The 21,416-nt window shown below is 38.0% G+C and overlaps 1 protein-coding gene across 1 annotated transcript in view; it reads left to right on the top strand.

Moving 5' to 3' along the window:
* Positions 1-21,416, top strand: part of MSH2 (mutS homolog 2) — a 77,825-nt gene that overhangs the window by 52,227 nt on the left and 4,182 nt on the right. The window contains exons 9-14 of the mRNA XM_041757294.1: positions 7,279-7,402; positions 9,647-9,797; positions 14,209-14,306; positions 17,540-17,785; positions 18,835-19,039; positions 20,441-20,688. Of these exons, the coding sequence (XP_041613228.1) occupies positions 7,279-7,402; positions 9,647-9,797; positions 14,209-14,306; positions 17,540-17,785; positions 18,835-19,039; positions 20,441-20,688 (1,072 nt within the window). The remainder of the gene's footprint in view (positions 1-7,278; positions 7,403-9,646; positions 9,798-14,208; positions 14,307-17,539; positions 17,786-18,834; positions 19,040-20,440; positions 20,689-21,416) is intronic.

Consider the following 21,416-nt stretch of genomic DNA (forward strand, 5'->3'; position numbering starts at 1 on the left):
TTTTTTATAATACTGCTGTATTTGCAGATACATCCCTTGCTTATTTTTAATTTAATTTGTGCCTCCCCCAGCAATTCTTCCCTTTCCATAGTTTGTTTTTTTAGGGAGTCAATTTGTGACTTCTTTTTTTTTTTTTTTTTTTTTTTAAGATTTTATTTACTTATTCATGAGAGAGAGAGAGGCAGAGATACAGGCAGAGGGAAAAGCAGGCTTCATTCAGGGAGCCTGACATGGGACTCGATTCCGGGTCTTCAGGATCACATCCCGGGCTGATGGCGGCGCTAAACTGCTGGGCCACCGGGGCTGCCCAATTGGCGACTTTTTAAGTCCTCTTTTGTATCTTTGCTTTTTATTTCATTAATTTCAGTTCTTATGTATTTTTTCCCACCAATTTTTGGTTGTTTCTTTTTTTAACCTCTTTAGTTGAATGCTCACTATTTTTGCAGCCTTTTCTTTTTCAGTAAGCATTTAAGATTACACTTTTCTTTATATGTATTGCTTAATTTTGTTCACAATGTCTGTAGGCTTGCTCATTTTTGATATACTGAGTTATTGAGAGATGTGTGGACTTCTTTATATAGTTCAGTCCATTATGCCTTTATATATTTTCAACACACAGAGCTATAGTTTGTGTTGAACTGAACCTTCATTCTCTATGGACAGTATCCTTTGTAATGCTTTTTGCCTTAGTTTTTTCTTTGTTTTGTTTTGTTTTTGTCTGATCGTAAGAGGGCTATCCCATAGTTCTTCTTTATTTCGTTTTTTACATGATGTATATTTTACCTTCCTTTGTGAGTCTTTTGTGGTAACGAAACTTATAGCTGGATTTTATTTATTTTGATAATCTTTTAAGTGGCAATTTGAATTTATTTCTGCTATATTACCTTGTGATTCCTGTTCTTCCTGGTTCCCCTCATTATTCATTTTGTCTTTATTTTGTGTACATTGATTGGGTTTTTAAAATTCCATTTTGCCTTGCCTTATCCTTCCCCATCCTATTGCATCCACACTGGTTTGGAAGTTTTTCACAAATTTTTACAAAATGTGTATACATAACTCATCAAAATCAAAAGCCTCTCAATATCTTCTCATTTATCACCCAAAATACTAGGACCTTAGGATATCTGTGATCAAATGACATCTCTTCATTATTGGCTGATATTTTAGTTCTTTTTTACCCCTTTACATTTCCATTCTATACAGAGTTAAGTTTAGATTTGCCCATATGCCTACCAGTTTCTTTGGTATTCATTCCTTCTTCCTGAATATTCTTTAGGAGTTCTGTTATTGGCAGTCTGTTTAGTCAGGTTTTGTTTATTTGAAAATGTCTATTTCACCCTTGTTCTTAAAGGAATTTTTTGTGGGTATACAATTCCAGATCGGTAGTAATTTTTCCTCAGTATCTATGAGATTGTATTGTATGCCATCCTTTGACTTGTGTTATTCCTGTTTAGAAGTCCTGGCTCCAGATGCTGATTCCTTTTACTTCTCTGAGTCCAAAAGTGGATTTCTTTTTCCTATTTGGATTTGCTGTGTTTTCTTAATCAGAGGAGTCATGTCTTTTATCAACTCTGGAAAATTATCAGTCATTATCTCTTTGAATGCTGTGTTCTTCACTCTCCTAACTGTGGTTGGACATATGTTAGACTTTCACATTCTTTTTCTGCCATGTGTCTGTGCTGCTCTCTTTGTGATCACTTCAGATGTTCCAATTCACTGAGTGTCTCTTCAGCTCTGATGCGTTGTTTAACCAATCCATAGGGGTTTTTTTTTTTTTTTCTCCCAATGATTATATTTTTGTTGATAAAGTTACTTGGTTCATTTATAACTCTGCATAGTTTTTTTTTTAAGTTGTATCTTGCTCTTTGCTCATGTGTTCCATTCTCTGTTATATCACTTCAAACATTTTAATGTACTTAATATTCCATGTCTACAATTTCTTGGTTTAAATCTACCCCTTGTTTCTGCTGAGTTTTTTTGTGTGTGTGTGTGTGTGACTTTTATTGTTGGTGGCTTCTTTCCTTGTCTGTTACATATATTTAGATTATGAATTTGCATCTGTCTGGGTTCTGTCTGTGCAGATCATACATCCTCCTCTCCCCCAGATAAAATTTGCTTTTGCTGTGTATCTCACAATGTAAGCCAGGAACTTTTTTTTTTTTTTTTTTTTTCTTTAAGATTCTGTTTATTTGTTTAGGGAGAGTGAAAATGTGTGAGCAGGGGGAGGGAGAGAGAATCTCAAGCAGACTCCGCTGAGTGCAGAGCCCCACCTGGAGCCTGAGATCATGACCTGAGCTGAAATCAAGAGCTGGATGCTCAACTGACTGAGCCACCCTGGTGCCCCATAAGCAAGGAACACTTTTTAAGTTAATTTCTCAGCCTGGAGTTTTTTTTGATCCATTGGAGCAAAGATTTACCTGCTCAGAAGGAAGCAAGAAAGAAAAAGAAAGAGGAAGAGAGGGAGGGAGGGAGAGAGGGAGGGAGGGAGGAAGCAAGAGAAAGAAAGATAGATGGCTTAATCAAGAATATGGTTTTCTTAAAAAAAAAAAAAAAAGATTTAAAAAAAAGGGATCCCTGGGTGGCGCAGTGGTTTGGCGCCTGCCTTTGGCCCAGGGCGCGATCCTGGAGATCCGGGATCGAATCCCACATCGGGCTCCCGGTGCATGGAGCCTGCTTCTCCGCTCCGCCTGTGTCTCTGCCTCTCTCTCTCTCTGTGACTATCATAAATAAATAAAAATTAAAAAAAAAAAATATATGGTTTTCTGTCACAGCAGTATGAGCATAGCAGCAAAGGACTGGCAGGATAACCCTGCTGTCTCTGTGACCTGCTTACTCCTTTGTTGCTCCAGATCCCTAAGGGTATTGCCTTCAAGGTCCAGGTTGGCTTACTACCTTATCATTAATCCAGCCAGTGGGAGAAGATAAAAGGGGAAGACGAGGATGCATTATGGAAATGGTACACCTCTTTTCTGCTCACATTCTGTTGACCAGAATTTAGTCCTATCCCTACACCTAGCTGCAAGAGAAACTGGAGATGGATTCTTTGCTCTTAGTAGTTCTGTATCCTGTGAAAAATGGTCAGTTCTATTACCCTAAAAGGAAGGGATAATAGAAATGGCAACAGTGAACAGCCTTTTTCCACTGCCAACAAAAGTGGCAGACATTTGAAATCTCAACCCCAGTGAAGTCCAGGTTTTTGTCAGGGAGGAAATCCTGTGCTTTCTCTCCCTTTTCTAGGGGCTTAGTCTGAAAGAGATTTTTTTTTTTTTTTTTTTTTTTAGGATTGATTGATTTGAGAAAGAGCAGTGCTCGAGGGGGTGGGGCAGAGGGAGAGGGAGAGGCTTCCCACTGAGTGTGGAGCCCCATGGCTAGGGGCCCCGGAGCCCAGGCGGGGCAATGCCAGCCCAACACGTGGCTGCATCATCCCAGGACCCTGAGATCATAACAGGAAATGAAACCAAGAGTCCAGGGCTTACCCTACTGAGCCACCTAGGTACCTCTAGAGATGGGTTTTGAAAATGGTCCTTCTGGCCTGGCTTTATGCTAGCAGTTCTCTACTTTGCAGGGGCTCTAACGTCTAGTTTTTTCTAACTCAACTATATACATTTATTTGAAAAACTGCTTATGCTGTTAGTATTTCTAGGGTAGTGGAGTGCTTTTTGTTTGTTTGTTTTAAGATCTCCAGTAGCTTCCCTATTTATTTTCTCCTACTTAATTATTTAAATCTATCTTTCATGTGACTTTTGATTATAGCAAGTCTTTCTACTACAGTAGTACAGGTAACTTTTTTTTTTTTTTTTTTTTTAAGATTTTTTTTTGAGGGGCAGCCTGGGTGGCTCAGCGGTTTAGCACCGCCTTGGGTCGGGATCGAGTCCCACGTCAGGCTCCCTGCACGAAGCCTGCTTCTCCCTCTGCCTGTGTCTGTGCCTTCTCTCTCTCTCTCTCTCATGAATAAATAAATAAAATCTTAAAAAAAAGAGATTTTATTTGAAAGAAGTCAAAATTGGGGAGGGGCAGAGGGAGAGGGAGAAGCAGACTCTCCACTGAGCAGGGAGCCCAGTGTGGGGACTCAACCCCAGGACCCCATGATCCTGACCTGAGTGCTGAGCCAAAGACAGATGCTTAACCAACTAAGCCCACCCATGTGCCCCAGTAGTAGAGGTAATTTGATTCAACAGTGTCTCTTCTTTTTTCTTTGGTGTGTTGTGTTTATTCATATTTAAATGATAGTGTTAGAACCTGATTAACTTTCTTCTTCATTCTTTTATCTTGTTTCTTAATTTCATTATCGTATTTGGAGTTCCAAGCCTGGATTTCTTTTTCTCCATCTTCTGTGTGTAGTCTGATGTAATGAGTGTGTATGTTTCTGGTGATAGGTAGGTGATGTTGTTGGACAGACAACTAGAGGTCGTATGCTAAAGCCTGTTAGAATACTTCAGTTCTAGGTTAGAATACTGAGTTGGGTAGTATATTTTACTATCCCAGATTGTTAGGGAGGAGTGATGTCTTGCCGAAGGGTACCCAGTTTGGAGTGTGGACCTAAAGTATTTATTTTAGTGCATCAGGACCCAGTCATTCACTTTCCCTAGTTTCACTCCAGTCTCCTCAGCAATGCTTTTACCACAGTATTTCCCCCTCCTGAGACTGGGAAATGGAAGGATACTGGTTCTTCTTTCTTCTCTAGGTTGGGGATTATTAGCAAGGATTCTCAGGATTGACCGATAGGCTTCTGGAAGATGGGGGTGAGGATAGGAGCTTGACAGGGCTCACTTCTCTTTTTTTTTTTTTTTTTTTTAATTTTATTTATTTTATGATAGGCACACAGTGAGAGAGAGAGAAGCAGAGACATAGGCAGAGGGAGAAGCAGGCTCCATGCACCGGGAGCCCGACGTGGGATTCGATCCCGGGTCTCCAGGATCGCGCCCCGGGCCAAAGGCAGGCGCCAAACCGCTGCGCCACCCAGGGATCCCAGGGCTCACTTCTCTTAAGTTCACTAGAAGAGGCAAACGCTTTAGCAGTGTCAGCCTACTGCTGTAGCATTATTTTCCCTGGAATTATAAGTCTTGGCTCTTGTTTCTAGATCATCTTCACTCTCTGTTAGAATAAACAGTATAATATTATTGATGTACCATCATGCAGATATTGTGATGTTTATCATTTTTGGGTTTTGCTAGAACAGATAAATCTGCAGAGATCTTATGTATTCCTGTGTTGTTTTGCATCTGTTGCATTATTCCTTAGGTTGAATTCCTGAGAGTAGAATTGCTGTGTCAAAGAGTGTAACAAATATCTCTGAACCTTCTCGCATACTGCCCTTTTTTTTTTTTTTAAGGTTATAACAACTTAGATTCTCACCAGAAATGAATGAGTATACTAATTTCATTGTATCCTCATTAGTATTTGGTGGTAGGATTTCTTTTCCTTTGAAAAAATAGCTGTAGAATAGTATCTTAAGGTTGCTTAAATATTCATATCTTTTATTGTTGAGCTTTAGCATTTTCCTGTGTGTTAGTTTACTACTTAATTTCTCTGTGAGTTATGTTTTTATGTTTGCCTATTTAATGATGTTGATATTTTTCTCATACATGCAAACCAAGTTCCTTTACAAAAGAAAATGTTAACCTTTCCATTTTTAAATTTTTGTAAAGCTACATTTACAGATCTTTTTGTTTTCTAAAAATTAGGTTTATTCAAAAATTTAAATTTTAATATAATGAAATCTCATTAGTTTAAATTAAACAAGTTAATTGATAAATATTTTAGTCTCTTTTTTTGCTAACTTTTTGTAATTTTAGTCCTTGTGTGTTCATCTGTGGTATGTAAAGAAGGTGTGCCCTGATTATGTGGAGAGTAATTAGAAAGAGATTAATTATATTAATCCCATTTATTATGTTTTTAAAAATCTCCTTGTCTAAGAAAACTGACTGTCCTCTATTGTGTGTTTCTACATAATTCTTTTTTAGTAGGGTTTTTGTGTTTTTGTTTTTGTTTTGTTTTGTTTTGTTTTTAATAGACTCCACAGCAAACGTGGGGCTTGAACTTGTATCCCTGAAATCGAGTTGCATGCTCTGCTGACAGAGCCAGTCAGGCTTCCTCTAATTCTTTTTTTTTTTTTTTAAGATTTTATTTATTTATTCATGAGAGACGGAGAGAGGCAGAGACGCAGGCAGAGGGAGAAGCAGGCTCCATGCAGGGAGCCTGACATGGGACTCCATCCTGGGCCTCTCACCCCAGGCTGAAGGCGGCGCTAAACCGCTGAGCCACCAGGGCTGCCCCCCCCTTTAATTCTTTTTAATAATTCTTAGTATCTGTAAGGATATACTTCATTCTTTTTTAAAAGATATTCTTTTCTAATTTTGTCTCAGTATTAATTGTTTTGTTTCAAAAAGGGATTCCTATTGGACAGTCTCTTAGGAATGAGTAGATAGATGTTCATGTTCAGTTTGGTTTTCTTTTTTCATGGTTTACCTTTTTGTTTACCAGTTGTTTTAAATATTCCAATAAGCAGTAATTTTTTTATAAAAGTCCTAAATTTTGTTTCTAAATATTTTCTGTATACATTTGCCATTGTAAGTGAGAGCTATCTTTCATTATGATTTCTTGCTGGCTATTACTGGTAAGAATTTAGGGAAACAAAATAAGAGATTTTTTTTTTTTTAAGGATTTTATTTATTTATTTTAGAATGAGTTAGAGAGCAGGAGTAGGGCAAGGGGCAAAAAGAGGAGGAGAGAAAGAATCCCAAGCAGACTGCTGAGCTTGGAGCCCAACCCTGAGATCATGACCTGAGCCAAAATCAGGAGTCCGACATTCAACCAGCTGAGCCACTAGGCATCCCCTTGAGAGATTTTGATCAGCTTTCAGTGTGCAGAAATGAAATTTGTAGCTTTTTAAAAAAAATTCTGAGGTTCTGAAGATGAATTCATGGTTTGAGTAAAAACTATGCATTCTGTTAAAGGCCATGAACATTGAACGTTCTTTAGTAATGTTCAGGAAGAACATGTTGAACATTGTTTAGGGGGAAGTATAAATAAAAATAGCTACTACTAGTAGTGACATAAGTACTGCAGCTTTTTCATCTAATTTTTGGACATCTAGAGCTCTAAGCTCCTTATAAACAGAATATTACATCTAATAAATGGAAACTCCTTATAGTCTTGGCTTAAAACATAAGTTTAACTCAAAATACAAGTGAAATTCAAATGAAGGAAATGAAAGTACATTGTTATTTCCATCTTTACCCATCATTTATAGAATTCAGCTATTTGTTCTGTCTTTAGGTGGAAAACCATGAATTTCTTGTAAAACCTTCATTTGATCCCAATCTGAGTGAATTAAGGGAAATAATGGATGACTTAGAAAAGAAGATGCAGTCAACATTGATAAGTGCAGCAAGAGATCTAGGTAAGAATGCCTCATTGGTGGTTTGAGTAATTCTTTTGTCTCTATATCCTCCACACCAGTGCCAGAATTAACTTTCCTAGAAGACATAGTAGATCATGCCACTTCCTTGTGTAAAGTGCCAGGCCTTTCCTCCACAGAGTAAAATTACAAATACTTCCAAGTTGAAGTATAAGATTCTTTGCATGTGGAGCCTCACCCTCTTCCAGATTCATCTCTTACTAACTATAACCCTAGGATGATCCCACATTTCTGACAGACAAGTCAATTAAGAGGCCCTTGCATCATTTCCTTCAAATAGGATCTGTATTAAATGTCACCTCCTCTGTAAGCTTCATTCTACTAGGAATGGTTCATTTATTTGGTGTTTGGGTTCCCAAGCACTTCATTAACATCAGCATTTTTTAAACATCTGCCTTCCATACTAGATTTTTTTTTCTTTTTGAGAGTGAGAGTGCATGCATGAGTGTGAGTGGGGAGAGAGGGAGAGGAAGAGAGAAAAATCTTTTTTTTTTGTAAGATTTTATTTATTTACGAGAGAGAGAGACGGAAACATAGGCAGGTGGAGAAGCAGGCTCCCTACGGGGTGCCTGATATGGGACTTGATTCCAGGACCCCTGGATCATGACCTGAGCCAAAGGCAGACGCTCAACCACTGGGCACCCAGGTGCCCCAGAGGGAAAATCTTAAGCAGGGTCATCCTCACCCACTATAGAGCCCAATGTGGGGCTTGATCTCACAGCCCTGAGATCATGACATGAGCTGAAATCAAGAGTCTGTTGCTTAACTGACCCAGCCACCCAAGCACCACCATACTAGATTATTAATTCCCCATTTAGTCTTAATTATTCACCCTAATTTGTTTTGAATTTATGAACCTTTTTGTTTGAGAATCTCTCATGTATATGTTGAATGAATAAATAAATATTAGCACATTAGAAGACCCCTCAAGTAGTAATTCTTATTAAACTTTTGGAGAATTTTTTTTTAAAAGATTTTATTTATTTATCCATGAGAGACAGAGAGAGGGACAGAGACCTAGGCAGAGGGAGAAGCAGGCTCCCCACTGGGAGCCCGATGTGGAACTCCATCCTGGAAGTCTGGGATCACCCTCTGAGCTGAAACCAGAGGCTCAACCGGCTGAGCCACCCAAGCATCCTACTTTTTTTTTTTTTTCCAAGACTTTATTTATTTAATCATGACAGACAGAGAGAGGCAAGAGCAGGCTCTGTGCAGGGAGCCTGACATGGGACTCAATCCCAGGTCTCCAGGATCACACCCTGGGCCGAAGGCAGTGCTAAACCACTGGGCCACCGGGGCTGCCTGGCATCCTACTTTTTGAGAAATGGATGAAAGTTATGAATCCTCTTCCCAAAAATATGTCCATACCTACATATACAAAAAAATTTGCAAATAGTTTCCATGAAAAATCCATATATGGGCTAGACCCTAGGTAAAGAATCTTTGTCTTTCTTTACCCTTCTCATTTCATAGCTCTTTTTACATTCTTTTTTCTTTTTTTCTACATTCTTTCCACAATCTTTCCTCCCCAGCCCAGTGAAGTCTGTCTTTAGTTGTTTGCTGGTACTAATATTTGATAGCCATCCCTTAGCAATTAAATTTGTAGATATGATCTCTCCCTTCTGGCTTACACTCTAAAGATGACATTGGTGAATGAGGTGATGAGGACAGATTTATAAAAACTCAAAAATCTTAGGTAAAGTCTAGCTGATTGATCGTTGCTTATTTTGGAAAGTTTCCTATACTTAACAGACAATATATGTCCTAGTTGTATAGAGTTTGATTGTGAGCATTTTAAGTTTTTGTATGGAAAGTATATTTGTGCACTTTAATCATACTCTTTATTAGTTCCAGAGAAATTCTTTAGTGAAGTAAAGAACCCTGATGCAGAACTCCACAAGGGCAGGGCCCATATCGGATCCATCCTTGTGCCCATAGCCCACTGTTGTGCTCTGCAGACTTGGATGGGTACACCCAGAAAGCATTTCTGCATCAGAAGCTAACATTAATAAAAGAGCTTAAGGTTTTTATAGATAGCCTTCATTCATATAGTTTTTGAGAGAAGTAGTTCGAATATTTCCCAGCTAACCTTAATAATTTCCAGTGTGCTGTCTTATAATGAAGGTATGTTTTTCACCATTTAGAGTTAATTGTTTTAGATATTTACATTGAAAAACAACTGAAGACATCTATGACATACTTCTTCTTTATTTCCATTTCATGAAGGTTTGGATCCTGGCAAACAGATTAAACTGGATTCCAGTGCACAGTTTGGTTATTATTTTCGAGTAACATGTAAGGAAGAAAAAGTCCTTCGTAACAATAAAAACTTCAGTACAGTAGATATCCAGAAGAATGGTGTTAAATTTACCAACAGGTTTGTATTACCTATATTATTTTGTTAAGCCTTCAGTAGCTCCAAGGAACTAAATTATTCTCGGATGAAATGTGAATGTTCCATAAGGAAGTTTTACCTTATTAATTGATATGAGGTATCAGGTAAGAAAGAAGCTTTATATTCTTTTTATTATTCTTTTTACATGTGGATGAATTTATTCAGCCCACCGAAAATGTGTTCTCTCTCTGTGCCATGCTCTTTATTAGTTGCTGGGGCCATGTTGGCTCTATGGAAGCTTTATATTTTTATAAGAGCCTCATCAGGTGTTTCAACACTACTTGTTAAATAACTCCTCTGTTCCTCATTGACTGAAGTGACACTTTGGGTCTGTTTTTAATATTCTTTCATGGGGCACCTGGGTGGCTCAGTGGAGTGAGCGTCTGGCTTTTGATTTTGGCTCAGGTCTTGATCCCAGGGTCATGGGATCAAGCCCTGAATCCGGCTCCCTGCTCAGCGGGGAGTCTGCTTGAGATTTTCTCTTCTTCCTCTTTGTAAAAGAAATAAATCTTTAAAAATAGAAAAAAGATTGTTCGGAACACCTGGGTGGCTCAGTGGTTAAGGGTCTGCCTTTTGCTCATGGTGTGATCCCAGAGTCCCTGGATCAAGTCCCACATCGGGCTTCCTGTATGGAGCCTACTTATCCGTCTGCCTGTGTCTCATGAATAAATAAATAAAATCTTTAAAAAAGAGAGAGAGAGAGACACCTAACTCTGGGAAATGAACAAGGGGTAGTGGAAAGGGAGATGGACAGGGGGTTGGGGTGACTGGGTGACGGGCACTGAGGGGTGCACTTGATGGGATGAGCACTGAATATTATGCTATAGTTTGGCAAATTGAACTCCAATTTAAAAAAAAAAAGATTGTTCTTTTTTTTAAGATTTTATTTATTCATGAGACACACACACACACACACACACACACACAGTGGCAGAGACACAGGTAGAGTGAGAAGCAGGCTCCATGCAGGGCACTGGACATGGGACTCGATCCCTGGTCCCCAGGACGAGGCCCTGGACTGAAGTGGCGCTAAACCGCTGAGCCACCTGGGCTGCCCTCTCTCACCATTCTTTTGGTCAATATGAAATAGATCATATCATGGTTAGTTTCAATTATGCTTCCATATCTGTCAGTTTCCTATCATCTCTATAATTATTTTCATGTTTGTTTTTTCTAAGAAAGCTTTGCTATCATTAATCAGTTAAAAAAATTCTGGTATATCACAGGGAGCCTGGGTGGCCCAATCAGTTGGGCCTCTGCCTTCGGCTCAGGTCATGATCCCAGGATCCTGGGATCTAGCCCTGAGTTGCGCTCCCTGCTTGGTGGGGAGTCTGCTTCTCCCTCTCCCTCTGCCTGCCTCTCCCTAGCCCTGCTTGTACACACTCTTGGTCTGTCAGATAAAATCTTTTTTTTTTTTTTTTAAATTTTTTATTTATTTATGATAGGCACACAGTGAGAGAGAGAGGCAGAGACACAGGCAGAGGGAGAAGCAGGCTCCATGCACCGGGAACCCGATGTGGGATTCGATCCCGGGTCTCCAGGATTGCGCCCTGGGCCAAAGGCAGGCGCCAAACCGCTGCGCCACCCAGGGATCCCCAGATAAAATCTTTTAAAAAATTCTGTTATGAGGTGCCTGGCTGGCTCAGGTGGCTGAGCATCTGTCTTTAGCTCTGGGCATGATCCTGGGGTCCTAGGATCAAGTACTGCATCAAGCTCCTTGCAGGGAGGCTACTTCTTCTCCCTCTGTCTCTGTGTTTCTGTGTGTCTCATGAATAAATAAAATCTTTTTTAAAAATCTGTTGTATCAACTGGATATATAAATTAGTTTAGGGAAATGCCTACCAGCTTTAGTGAGGCCACTCATTAGGTTATTGCTTTTTAAAAATCCTGTTTCAGGGACGCCTGGGTGACTCAGCGGTTTAGAGCCTGCCTTTGGCCCAGGGCATGATCCTGGAGTCCTGGGGTCGAGTCCCACATCGGGCTCCATGCATGGGGCCTGCTTCTCCCTCTGCCGTGTCTCTGCCTCTCTCTGTGTGTCCCTCATGAATAAATAAATTAATAAATCTTTTTAAAAAAAAATCCTGTTTCATGCTAAAAAAGATTTTACAAGTTTTCTTTTTCCTTCACTGATGTAAGGAAGTTTCTGAACAAATTATAGGTGAAAAAAATAATTATTTTGAAATAATCTTCTGTGACTTGAGATGACATTTATCTTTTTCCTTCTTGTACTCTATTAAAATCTATGTCAGGCCTTACACCCACCCCTCCTGAATATCCCCCATATTTCACAGGGTAGTTTTGTGTATGTGATCCCCTTTTATCCATTTACTCAGCAAGTATTTTGAGTGTCTATTACATGCAGTTATTATTCTAGGTGTTCAGACACCACAGGAATGAAAACAACCTGTTCAGTTTGTTTCTTGTAACAATTCTGAAATAAATAGGTTTATTTCTCTATTCATTTATTTATTAAAGGTTTTCTAATTTATTTACTCATGAGAGAGAGAGAGGCAGAGACACAGGCAGAGGGAGAAGCAGGCTCCATGTAGGGAACCCGATGTGGGACTCAATCCCAGGTGTCCAGGATCAGGCCCTGGGCTGAAGGCGGCACTAAACTGCTGAGCCACCAGGCTGCCCTATTTCTCTCGTTATTTAGATAAAAAAACCAAAACTCCCAATTCCCCAGGATTAGACAGGTAGTAACAGTAGATACTCACAGCTACATCTCCTATTGCCCAATTTAGTAGTAGTTTTTTCAGCAAACTATATCCCTAATTCAAACTATATGCAATAATGGCTTAGGTAAGACAGAACTTTTGGGGTATTATAACCATCTTCAAATCGTCATTGGTTAGTTTTTAATAAAAGAGATTGAGCTGAATAACCACATTTAGTCCAAAAGTTGTGGCAGATTCATTTATTTATTTTTGTCAACAAATTGAATGCTTGCTTTATTTTTTTTTTTTGAATGCTTGCTTTATATCTGACTCTGATCAGTTACTTTTCCTTCTTAAAAACCTCCTATGTCTGTCATCCAGAAAAATCTAGAACCTTTATTGTAACCTGCAGAATTTGATCTTCATCTACTTTCATTTGTTCTTCTTTTACATAGTGGTCTCACTTTTATAATGTCTTTGTCTTTTGTTTGTCTTCCTTTAATTCTTCCTATTTGCCTGTTTCCTAGTAGCCTTTGCGCCTGCTGTTTGCCTATGCACTATTCCTGAGCCGTATATATGTATCATGCCATCAGCTAATCAAGTTCACAGTCACTGCCTTGGTCATTGCCTTCCTCCATCTTGTGAATGCTTCCCCCTCTTACTCTTCTCCATGTTCCCATCTTGTCTTTTCATTTTGGGTTTCATTCCCTTCCTTTGAGATCCATGAATATTTTTCTGTATTCTCCTCCTCCTTCCTTTTTTATTTCAACCTATACTTTGCGATTTATTTATTTATTTATTTATTTATTTATTTATTTGAGACACACAGAGAGGAGCAGAGACATAGGCAGAAAGAGAAGTAGGTTCCCTGTAAGGAGCCTGATATATGGGACTCGATCCCAGGACCCTGGGATCACGCCCTGAGCCAAAGGCAGACGCTCAACAGCTGAGCCACCCAGGCATCCCAAGATTTGGTTTTCAAAACATTTTCCTTCCTTTTTGACAACCTTCACTATCAAAAGATAGCTATACTACAGTAATGAGAGAAATTGTGTGTGTGTGTGTGTGTGTGTGTGTGTGTGTGTGTGTGTATTTGAAAAAGGGAATTTGACTACTATCTGAAATGAGGATGAAGATTTACTCTATTTATATTTTAGAAAAGGTCACAGATCAGAATTTTACTCAAGGGAATAAATGTTACAGCAAGAATTGTGCCAGTGGGCTCTTCTAAACAGGGTAAATATTAATACAGTGGATTTCATCCACATCTGCCCCTAATGATTTGCCCATTTTCTACTCACATCTGAGCACAGGGCATCTGTGCTTTATAGGACAGATGCTCTGGACATATTTTATGTAGTAATATTTACTTCCAGTAGATTTTTTTTTTAAGATTTTATTTATTTATTCGTGAGAGAGAGAGGAGAAGCAGGCTCCCCACGGAGAGCCCAATATATGGGATTCGATCCCTGCACCCAGGATCACGCCCTGAGTTGAAAGCAGATGCTCAACCACAGAGCTACCCAGGTGTCCCAGATTTTGTTTTTAATTAAAGGTTTTATTCATAAGAGACATAAACAGAGAGACAGGCAAACTTCCTGCAGGGAGCCTGATGTGGGACTCGATCCCTGGACCCTGGAATCATGACCTGAGCCAAAGGCAGATGCTCAACCACTGAGCCACCTAGGTGCCCCTGATTTGGTAATTTTTAATAATATCATTATCTTGATTTGCAGCAAACTGACTTCTCTCAATGAAGAGTATACCAAAAATAAAACTGAGTACGAGGAAGCCCAGGATGCCATTGTTAAAGAAATTGTCAATATTTCTTCAGGTAAATTTAATAGAACCAATATGTTAAATGTTCTGAATATAACCTGGTTTCTAGTAATAGAAAAAATATTGGGTTGTTTGAAGCGTTTTTTTAAAAAGCTGTTACACGCTGTGACTATTATGTTAGGCAACCTATGAAATAATGCATGCTGTATTGTGGTCGGAAAAGTCACTGAAAATAACTCTTGTAAATTCAAAGATAAGCTAGTACAGGCTCAGGAATGAGAATACCCTGAAAAACACATGCATAGAAGCACAAAATTTAGTGTAGTTGTAACAAGGAAAAGAAACACTCAAGAGCTACAAGGCACTAATAATCTTAGATTATCTGTGGCTCATGCTCTAATTTATGGAAATAAATATCACTGAAAAACAAATAGAAAATCACACATGAAGCAAGCCTTTTGAATTCTGTGTGCCGCTTTTATTTTTTTAGATTTTTAAATTATTTATTCATGAGAGACACAGAGAGAAAGAGGTAGAGACACAGGCAGAGGGAGAAGCAGGCTCCATGCAGGGAGCCCGATGTGAAACTTGATCAATGTGAAACTTGATCCCGAGTCTCCAGGATCACACCCTGGGCTGAAGGCGGCACTAAACCGCTGAGCCACCCGGGCTGCCCCTGCGTGCCATTATGTGGATTTTCAGATTTCCTTATGGAGGGCACTGTTGAGAAAGTTGCATGACTTGACACTACAATATTGACCTTAGCACGGAATGAATGTATATTTCACACAGGACTAGGGCCAATATGTCAAACTGGAAGGCTTGCCTGTCGTCATGGGTGTATTGACTGTAGCTTTTATTGTGCATTTCAAAAATATACCAAAGAACTACTTCAACCAGGTGATCAAAGGTATCATCAGTACTGGGACAGAGGATATATATATATGTAATTTCCTGATGTGATGTGGAGGGAAGAGCACAGTATTGCCCATGTGGTATTCTTGACAAAAATGTTTAACCTGATTGTTAACAAGAAGGGAAAGCTTAGATAAATTTAGATTGTGGGACAGTCTTTTTAAGTCCTGTACTCTTTAAAACTGTCTGTGTCATGGTAGCAAAAAAAAAAAAAAAGAATGGGCAGGATCTATTCTAGGTTATAGGAGACTTAATGGAGACATGACAAGCAAATGCAATAGATGGTCCTTTATTGGATCTAAGACTAGGAGTTGGAGGTAGAGAAGAGCTACCAAGGACATTTGGGACAAATACGTGAAATTTAATAAGAGATAATATGGTATCGGAGTCATATTTTTTGGGTGTGTATCTTAAGTAAGAGGATGTCCTCGTTTTTCTAGGTAAAAAGTTATTTAAAAGCTACGCACAAATAAAAAAACTATATGCGCTTGTATAATTCTGTAAATTATTTTACTATTACGAATTTTATAGTAAGTTAAACATAAACTTAAAAGATTTTAATATACTTTATATATTGATTTGAGGTGAATGAGATTTGTAAAGATTACGTTTTTGTTTGACAGTAACATAACTCTAGTTGAATTATGTTCCTGAGCCTACTATGCATTTTTTTATTGGCCCACTAAATACTGTATATTCAAACTAGAAGTCTTCCTCAAAAAAAAAAAAAAAAACCCTCTGATTCATCAAACACTTATTAAAGCTGCTAGCTTTAAACATTTAAATAGAGGAGAGTGGTTTGTATTTAGAGTTACCTTAAACTTAAATGAAACTTTTCTTGGGGGATCCGTGGGTGGCTCAGCGGTTTAGCGCCTGCCTTCAGCCCAGGGCGTGATCCTGGAGTCCCCGGATTGGGTCCCACATCGGGCTCCCTGCGTGGAGCCTGCTTCTCCCTCTGTGTGTGTCTCTGCCTCTCTGTGTGTCTCTCATGAATAAATAAATAAAATCTTTAAAAAGAAAAAAAAAAGAAACCTTTTCTTGGTCTAATATACACATTATCTTTATTTAAAAATGTAATGGATTATTTTCGTAGTTTTCTATCTTGCTGTTAAACCAGAAAAGGTGATGCTATTGAGCCAGGTGATGTGAGATACCAAGTGTAGACTTAAGAGGCTTCGGTTTTCCTTTTTTAAAGGAGTTATATAGTAAATACTCCATTAATGTTCAGGTGATTCTTGTAGGGTTCCTACATGAGAGAGTAGTGTGAATCATTCCTTTTTTTTTTTTTTTTTTTAAGATTTTATTTATTTATTCATGAGAGACACACAGTGAGAGAGAGAGAGGCAGAGACACAAGCAGAAGGAGAAGCAGACTCCATGCAGGGAGCCCGATGTGAGACTCGATCCCAGGTCTCCAGGATCACACTCTGGGCTGCAGACAGCTCTAAACCGCTGGGCCACCAGGGCTGCTCCCCCCTTTTTAAGAAAGAATACATGTTAGGTAAGACAGGAATGAATTTTAAAGTGGTGTAACAGTAAGAGAATTACTTAGATTCAGCCATTCATAAGTTAATTTTTATTTTTAAAATATTTTATAATTTTTATGGGGAATAAGAAAGTCAAAGAGGAATCCTATTTCCTGCCACTTAATTAAACTCATAACTTTGTATTTTTCTAAAACCCTATTCTTGTGAATTTCCTTTGAAGCTCTTGACACATTGGTGCCCATGTGATGGTTCTACATAAGTGTGGGTATGTCACACCAACCCCTCAGAGCTATTGAAATTTTAGGATCTATTCTACAAAATTTGACCATTTTTGTCGCTTAAACATGCATTGCCTGGCATGTGTCAGGGACTTTTTAGTGTACATAATAGCTTTTAGTTTAATTGCCTAGCAGAGTAGAATCTCGTTGAAAGTATTTTGAGTGACAATTATGGATCTAAATTATGCTATAATTCAACCGCATGTGATACTGATGGAAAAAAAAAGCTTAAGAAACTCTCCTGGTCAGGTTTATATAGACACAGGCCTTGATGGTCACATTATTATATCTTACAATCTGGTGTTTTCATGTTTCTTATGATAAGCAGCTGTGTGTTTTTTAGTTTAATGGATTTTGGTAAGGGAGGGCATCACACTTTTTTGAAATCTGTTCATACTAGGGGAAGATGTAGTAATACATTTTAATCTTGTGAGGTTTTAGGTATTCTTTCAAGTTTAATTATGGCAATCTTCTGTTAATTTTTTAAAGTATATAAATAAGAAAATGGATTTTAAATTCCCAAATAGGGAAGTTAAATTTATTCCCATAACTGCTTATATATATTTTCTTTATTCAGTATTCCTGTGCACATTTTCTATTTTTATATAGGCTATGTCGAACCAATGCAGACACTCAATGATGTGTTAGCTCAGCTAGACGCTGTTGTCAGCTTCGCTCATGTGTCAAATGGAGCACCTGTTCCATATGTACGACCGGTCATTTTGGAAAAAGGACAAGGAAGAATTACATTGAAAGCATCCAGACATGCTTGTGTTGAAGTTCAAGATGAAGTTGCATTTATTCCTAATGATGTTCACTTTGAAAAAGATAAACAGATGTTCCACATCATTACTGGTAAAACACAAAAACAAAACAAAAAACCCCCACCTAAATTATGGGCTTTCTTTGGGGGGGTAATTGTTATGGTGGAGTGGAAATATTTTAAAGTGATGAAGAAAATCCTGGTCTTTGATATTCGAAAAAGAACGTGTTACTCATCCTAGTTAGTAATATGCTCACATTTGGGTTAGAGGGGAGATTTAGGAAGGAGGAGGAGGCCTTAAAGAGCGAATGATCTTTATAAGAAATCTGTTCCACGGGTTTAGTGCATTTAGATAGGAATATTCCTTTAACCTCAAAGCCTCCCTTTGAGCCAGAACATTCAATAGTGAGGTCATTGAAGGTCAAACAAAACTGACTGCTGCAGTGCCCTCAGCTTGAGGTAGCAATTCTTTTAAAGACATGGGACTGTATTCCTGTGAAATGTGAAAAAAGTTTGTTTTCTAGACTAATGTAGCATGTCTCAGACTAAAGTGTTTTTAGATCTTAACCAGATTTTAGAAAACAAAAGTGAAGAGCAGGGCAGATAGTCTTTGGGCAAATGTATTTGGGAAACAGTGACTGTATTCTAGTTCCCCAACTAGATCTTTAAGTTGTCCATATGATCTAACCTAGACAGATCAATTATGCTTTAGTGAAAAGAAGAGCTATGTCTCTTCGGGCTTTAATGTGGAGTTTAAGTGATTTGAGGGATTAGACCATACTACCCATTCCCTAATAGCCTCATTTATTAATGAATTACCGTGTTCAGTTAGTTAATTAGGTATGTACTTTTCTGGATGACATAAAACTATTGTGCAGGTAACTGTATGAGCTGTGGGAAAATCTTGGTTCTTCTAAAGGCAAATTACAGGTAAGATGTATTTTTTGGGTCCTCTTGATGAAAGATGCCATGTAGGTTTGTCTGAAGAGAAAATAACATTACTTTGGCAGTTAATGGTTCTGTTTATATGCCATATTATATAATCAGGTGATAAGTCACAAATGTATGATTTAGGACTAGCAATTTATTAGTGGCAGAAATAACTTAATAATCTTGCTTTTTGATGTAATTTATTTTAAAGGCCCCAATATGGGAGGTAAATCAACATATATTCGCCAAACTGGGGTGATAGTTCTCATGGCCCAGATTGGGTGTTTTGTGCCGTGTGAGTCAGCGGAAGTGTCCATTGTGGACTGCATCTTGGCCCGTGTAGGGGCTGGTGACAGTCAGTTGAAAGGAGTCTCCACATTTATGGCTGAAATGCTAGAGACTGCTTCTATTCTCAGGTGAGTGAATTTCCCAGTCCCCTCAGACTGGAAATGAATATTTCCTTCCTGTGATAAGTATATTTGCAGATTCATCTATAAAACATCGGAGAATCTTTATCTAGTTCAGTAGTTGTCTTGTGAACTTTATGCACTTCATATTGTCTTAAAAGGATAATTGGTAATCACTGAGGAAAGCTGCTTTGATTTTTAAATTTGTCTTATGGTTTCTGGTAGTGTTCACCTTGTAACTCTCACTACTGCCATGCTTTTGCTTGAACTATTCACAGTACCTGGAATGTTTACCCCTTTCCTTTCTAATCTTTGAAGGCCTTAATGACAGAAATTCTGTTTTTCTGATGATTTTCCTTGTCACATAAGCCTCAGGTCATGGGTGTTTCTTCTCTGAACTCTCTGACATGCCTGTAATTTATTAGGTTTTTTTATTTTAAAGGTTACTGAAATCTCTTTATTTCACTTTTTAGGTGCCTCTTTAAAGATAGAGAAGCTATGCCTTCCATTTCTTGGTGTCTTCTAAAGCACATCACATATAGTAGATCCCAACAATTACTGTTGTTTGTGGGGAATTATAGAAGCAGTACAACAAGCTAATATTCATAACTTAAAAACTAAAGAAATAAGCAAAATATGTCAGTGGTGATTCACAGAAAAATAAATGACCAGTAAGCACACAAAGAATTGTTGAATTCTTAGGGCGCCTGGGTGGCTCAGTTGGTTAAACACACAACTGTTGATCTCAAGGTTGTAAACTCAAGCCCCACATGGGCTCCGCACTGGGCATGGAGCCTACTTTTAAAAAAAAAAAAAGTACTGTCGCATTCTCTAATTGAGAAAAAAAAAAACAAACAAAATCCCCTCCTTATATTTGTATTTGTTATTAGTATTATTGATATAAAATACAGATACTTTTACAGGCGCCTGGGTGGATCAGTGGTTGAGCATAACCTTATATTTGGTTAAAGAAGAGAATGCTAATATCTGATTGGTAGGGCTGTGGCTGGCATGCCAATTTACATGACTACCAGTGTGTGTCCATAACATGACACCCTTGTCCCATTTCTAAAATATTGGCTGGTTTGATTGGCAAAAAATAAATGATAGCTGATTTGGAAATTCTTTGATTATTGTTAGTGAGATTAGTAATTCAAAAAATACTTATTCACTATTTGTTTCCTTTTCCATCAGTTGTTTATGATCATGCCCATTTTCTTTTTATTGACTACTGAATTTTTTTTATATATTAAGATAATCCCTTGTTTTTTATATATTAAGATATTAATTTTTTATATATTAAGATAATCCCTTGTGTCCCTTAACACTTCTTTCCCATTATATTGCCTTAATTTTGGTTTTTGTATTATCATATATCTTGGGGGATTTTCATGTAATTATGTGTTTCAGGTCTGCAAGCAAAGATTCTTTAATAATCATAGATGAATTGGGAAGAGGAACCTCTACCTATGATGGATTTGGATTAGCGTGGGCTATATCCGAGTACATTGCAACAAAGATTGGTGCTTTTTGCATGTTTGCAACACATTTTCATGAACTTACTGCCTTGGCCAATCAGATACCAACTGTTAGTAATCTACATGTCACAGCACTAACTACTGAAGAGACCTTAACTATGCTTTATCAGGTGAAGAAAGGTGAGTGTATACCACTTATGTACCATAAATTCGGGCGTGACTGGGAAATTTACTACCCTTGACGTCATCAGTCATTGTCTTATTCTGAGTGTGAATTAATTTGATGTTTGTACAGAACACATTTACTCTCAATTCATAATCTGGGTACAAGGACAGGATACATTGACTATATTTCTGTGTCTCATAGTAGGACTGCTCATTATAAGAAGATTGCGGGAAGAATAACCCATTGTCTACAACATTATTACTGAGAGTTTTGTACTACTTCCCATGACAATCTGATTTCTTGTCAGAGTATCTTGTAGATGCTAACAATTATAGGCTTTGAAGTTCCAAGACTCTGTTAATCTTAAATAAACCACTTGTTATGATTATCTAATTGTATTTTTAAGGATGTGTTACATAAACAGGTTCATTTAAAGATAGGATTTTCAAAAATCCTGAAATTGTGGTTTGTTGGTATTTCCTCCTTTCAGAAAAGTTTGTCATTTGTGGGTCTGGCAGCTAATGAGATCACCAAATTGATGAGATTAAACATTTCACCAGTCATTGGAATACCTTTTTCAGATAGCTTTCTGATTTCCCAAGAACACGTTTTCCTGCATCAGTAGGTTGCATATAAATGAGATACTGTTTTTGGTTCTTTTATCCTTTGTTGCTATGCTTCAATGGGAATCCTTTTGAGTTACTGTGTTTACATTATTAGTATTATTGATATAAAATACAGA

Source organism: Vulpes lagopus, chromosome 5, assembly GCF_018345385.1.
Source record: "Vulpes lagopus strain Blue_001 chromosome 5, ASM1834538v1, whole genome shotgun sequence".
NCBI lineage: Eukaryota > Metazoa > Chordata > Mammalia > Carnivora > Canidae > Vulpes > Vulpes lagopus.